The 3,807-nt window shown below is 48.8% G+C and overlaps 1 protein-coding gene across 3 annotated transcripts in view; it reads right to left on the bottom strand.

Annotated features, from left to right (window-relative positions):
* Positions 1 to 504: 504 nt before the first annotated feature.
* The window catches only part of B4GALNT2 (beta-1,4-N-acetyl-galactosaminyl transferase 2), a 51,125-nt gene continuing 47,822 nt past the window's right edge, over positions 505 to 3,807 (bottom strand). For 2 of the 3 annotated variants that reach the window (XM_008578372.1, XM_008578374.1), the window contains exons 10-11: positions 1,847 to 2,066; positions 622 to 1,218 (exon numbers count right to left, since the gene is read on the bottom strand). In XM_008578372.1, the coding sequence (XP_008576594.1) occupies positions 1,013 to 1,218; positions 1,847 to 2,066 (426 nt within the window). In that variant the 3' untranslated portion in view covers positions 622 to 1,012. Of the gene's footprint in view, positions 523 to 621; positions 1,219 to 1,846; positions 2,067 to 3,807 lie in introns of those variants that run through there. The other variant, XM_008578373.1, reaches the window with a different exon arrangement.

The following is a 3,807-nucleotide window of genomic DNA, read 5'->3' as shown; positions in this document are numbered from 1 at the left end:
CCTTCCTCAGCTGCCAGGCCCTGGTGACCCCTCCCTTCTCTGATCCTCCGACCCTGGCTGCCCAACTCTGTTATTGGACTGAACTGAACCAGGCTGCAACCTCTTCAAGGCAAGAACTCTGTATTATTTACATGTTTCGAGCCCACATGATAGAACCAAATTAAAAAGTGTGGATTACAGTGCTATGGTCTGAATGTTTGTGCCCTACAAAGCTCATGTGGGAGCTTGATTCCCAGCATGGCAGTGTTGAAAGGTGGGCCTTTAAGAGGTGATTGGATTGTCAGGACTATGCTCTCATGAACGGATTAATCCATTCATGGAGTAATAGTTTCATAGTTTAATAGGTTATCATGGGCGTGGACTGGTGGCTTTATCAGGAGAGCAAGTGAGCACGTTAGGAAGTGTTCTCCCAGCCCTCATGATGTGATATCCTGCACGTCCACACGACGCTGTGGAAAGTCCCCACCAAGAAGGCCCTCGTCAGATGTGCTCCCTGGACCTTGGACTTCCCAGCCTCCAAAACTGTAAGAAATAAATTTCATTTTCTTATAAATTACCCAGATTCAGGTATTCTATTAGAAGGAACAGAAAACAAACTGATACAGGTAGCAATGCTGGGGATGATGCTTCTGACTGTGATATAATTTCCACTAAACAACTCACAGGGAGTCACAGCCATTCTTTTGACAGAGGATACCAACCAACATATTCTTCTGCGTGAGATCAGATGAGATGATATGAGATACTGTATGTGCAAATTCTTCATAAAAGATAAGGCAGCATACAAACAAATAATAATTGTCATTAATATAGTGTCCAATGGAATCACCACCGATTGGTTCACCTCTAATAACCCTTAACCTTTGATTGGTACTTCCAGTAACTGAGCCATATCCATTTGCCCTAACTCCCAGCTTACCAGGGGTCGTTTTTGGCATCCCTGACCACCAGTTCCACTGCCCTAGATGCCCACAACCAGTCACCCTAGTCCATTTCCTATGCCCCTGCACCTTTATGTGGAGCACTGGAGATGGTTCTTGAAGTAGTGGAGAGCCAGCTTGAACTGGATCTGAGCATTGGTGTTGGCCCGGTACGTGCTGTAGCTCTTCTCCAGGGCAGCCAGCTCTACGTCCTTCACTGGAGTCTGGGACTGGTGACCTATAATCACTTCTGGGCATGACCCCACGAGCAGGCTCCCTAGCCCATCAATAAAGAACTCTGCAAAGAGAGGGAGAGCAGGAGGAGGAAATGGGAACTGCGGTCAGAGACCCAAGGTCCTATTCCAGGTCTGGGAGCAGAATCATGGGGAGAGGACACAGTTAATACCCTGGGGAGGTTCAGCGAAGCCACAGCCTTAACTCTAGGCACGTGCCTGCGCTGGTGAGTTGGAAGGAAATAAACAAGCTCACTCCTCAGGCGGAGATATAGGCACAGAGGCAGAGAGACACAGATTACCTTTGCAACTGGACAGAACTGTGGACTCCAGGGCTCGAGGAATACGAGGAGAAGGCGAGGGGGCAGTTAACCAGCTGCAGTTAAACAGAAAAGGATTTCTGGAAAAAGAGAAGATGACACAGGGCGGGAAAAGAGGGAGAGGACAGAGCTGTAGGGAAAGGAAGGGAAATGGTGTCTTAGATGGACAGGGACAGCCTTGAGAGACACAGAAGTCAAAGAGGGGTGAAAAGGGAGGCAAGAGAGGCCATGAGCTCCCTAATATGGGGTGAAGGGGAGGGAGACCCACTGTTGCTGGGCAGGCGGCCATGACCAGTAGGGTATGGCTTTGGGAGGAACAGACTTCTGAGCTAATCCACAGCCCCCCACCCCCTCACGCTTCCAACCTCCCCACCTGAGTGAGCCACTCGCTGCAGGCGGGGATCGAAGCCAACTCTTCTGAGTTGCTCTGTGTGGGCCAGGAAGAAGTTGACAACGCCACTCGTCACCACGCAGCTGGGGAAGCCATCCAGGGGCCGAAAAGATCCCCACCTCCTGTGCAGACAGTCTCCACTCTCACCCTGTTCGAGCAACAGCTTGAACTGGAACGTGTTTCCCAGCACACTGCCGCCTACCTAGCCAGGGGGCAGAGAAATCCATGCTAGAGACCGCAGACTCAATGCTCACCCTGCCTCTTCCAGGGAGCCTTGCTGGACTCAGTTATAACAAGAATTGTGCCTTTCCTGCATCTACTTTTCAAATTATCCCTTAGTTACTATGCTAGAGACCGCAGACTCAATGCTCACCCTGCCTCTTCCAGGGAGCCTTGCTGGACGACACCTCAGTTATAACAAGAATTGTGCCTTTCCTGCATCTACTTTTCAAATTATCCCTTAGTTACTTTCTTCTTGCTGTTGTGGCCGCACTTTCACCATACTATGGCTAGGTCCTTTGGAATTTTTAAATTCCTGTCCACCCCAAAAAATCCCCTCAGTGTGAGAGCACTTACCCCAGGTCCAAAGGGCAGACAACCACTATCTATTCTCTGCCACAGTACAGTAAGTTCACCCTTTCCAGAAGGAGGTAACGCACTCCCTTCCATTAGGACAGCAGAATTTGAATGCAGGCAAGAGGCAGCCTATGTGCAGTGGTCTATTTGTGGAGTCTCCACTTGCCAGGTTTCTTGCAGGGAGCAGTTTGTCTCCAGCTGTCTCCCTCCCATTCTCCGTCTGCTCCTGGCTTACCTCTCTGAGCGCCCGTCCATGCGCTCATGAGAGATGTGTGCATTTATATGTCTGAACCCGAGCAAAACAAGATAAGCAAGAGCATTTATTCTCGAAGCAACTGTAATCATCTAAGGGTGACACGGTCAAGTCTCCTCATTGTCCCTCATCACCTGTCCTTTCTTTCTTCCTTTTAGTAAATAAACCTTCTGAGTTTTAAGTGGACTAAATTAAGACTCAGTCAACTAGCCGACTAAAGACCACACTTCCACACCTCCCTTGCAGCAAGATTTGACCTCGTGACTACATTCTGGCTGAGGGGATATGATTTAGAACCAATGAGTGCCACTTCTAGATCACATCCCTAAAAGGAACCTGCTTGCCATCCTCTGCCCCATTCCCGCTTCCTTCTGGCTACGCAGCCGAGGACCACCAGGCTAATGCAGCAACAGAAGAAAGCTGATCCAAGATGACCTTGGAAGCCAACTCAACAAGAGCAAACCACACCTTTTCTCTTGTTTAAGCTATTGTGACCTGGTTTCTATAAGAATCACCAAGTTAATCCAGGTGCTTTGGGGATTGTCCACTTAGATTAAGAGTTAACTGTGGTCATGACGTCACTTACTTCTTATCCATTTTTTTTTCCTTTTTTTTTTTTGGCGGCTGGCCAGTATGGGGACCTGAACACTTGACCTTGGTGTTATGTAATACTGTGCTCTAAACCAACCGAGCTAACCAGCCAGCCCCCATTTCTTTTTATTCTTCTCTTTTTCTGTAGTGAATGAACTTTTTTCTTTCTTTTTTTTTAAAAAAAAGATGACCGGTAAGGGGATCTTAACCCTTGACTTGGTGTTGTCAGCACCACGCTCAGCCAATGAGCGAACCGGCCATCCCTATATGGGATCCGAACCCGGGGCCTTGGTGTTATCAGCACCGCACTCTCCCGAGTGAGCCACGGGCCGGCCCAGTGAATGAACTTTTGATGTTTTGATTGTTTTCTTCATTTTTTAAAATGTCATTAGGGCCATGTGTGCTTTTATTTAAAAAATTTTTTAGGGGCCGGCCCGGTGGCGCACTGCTACAGTGCGCCGCTTGGGAAGCGCAGCAGCGCACCCGCCGAGGGCTCGGATCCCACATACAGACTGGCAGCCCC

The sequence above is a fragment of the Galeopterus variegatus genome, unplaced genomic scaffold, assembly GCF_000696425.1.
Source record: "Galeopterus variegatus unplaced genomic scaffold, G_variegatus-3.0.2 Scaffold1672, whole genome shotgun sequence".
Taxonomy (NCBI): domain Eukaryota; kingdom Metazoa; phylum Chordata; class Mammalia; order Dermoptera; family Cynocephalidae; genus Galeopterus; species Galeopterus variegatus.
This window is presented reverse-complemented; position numbering and strand designations above follow the sequence as displayed.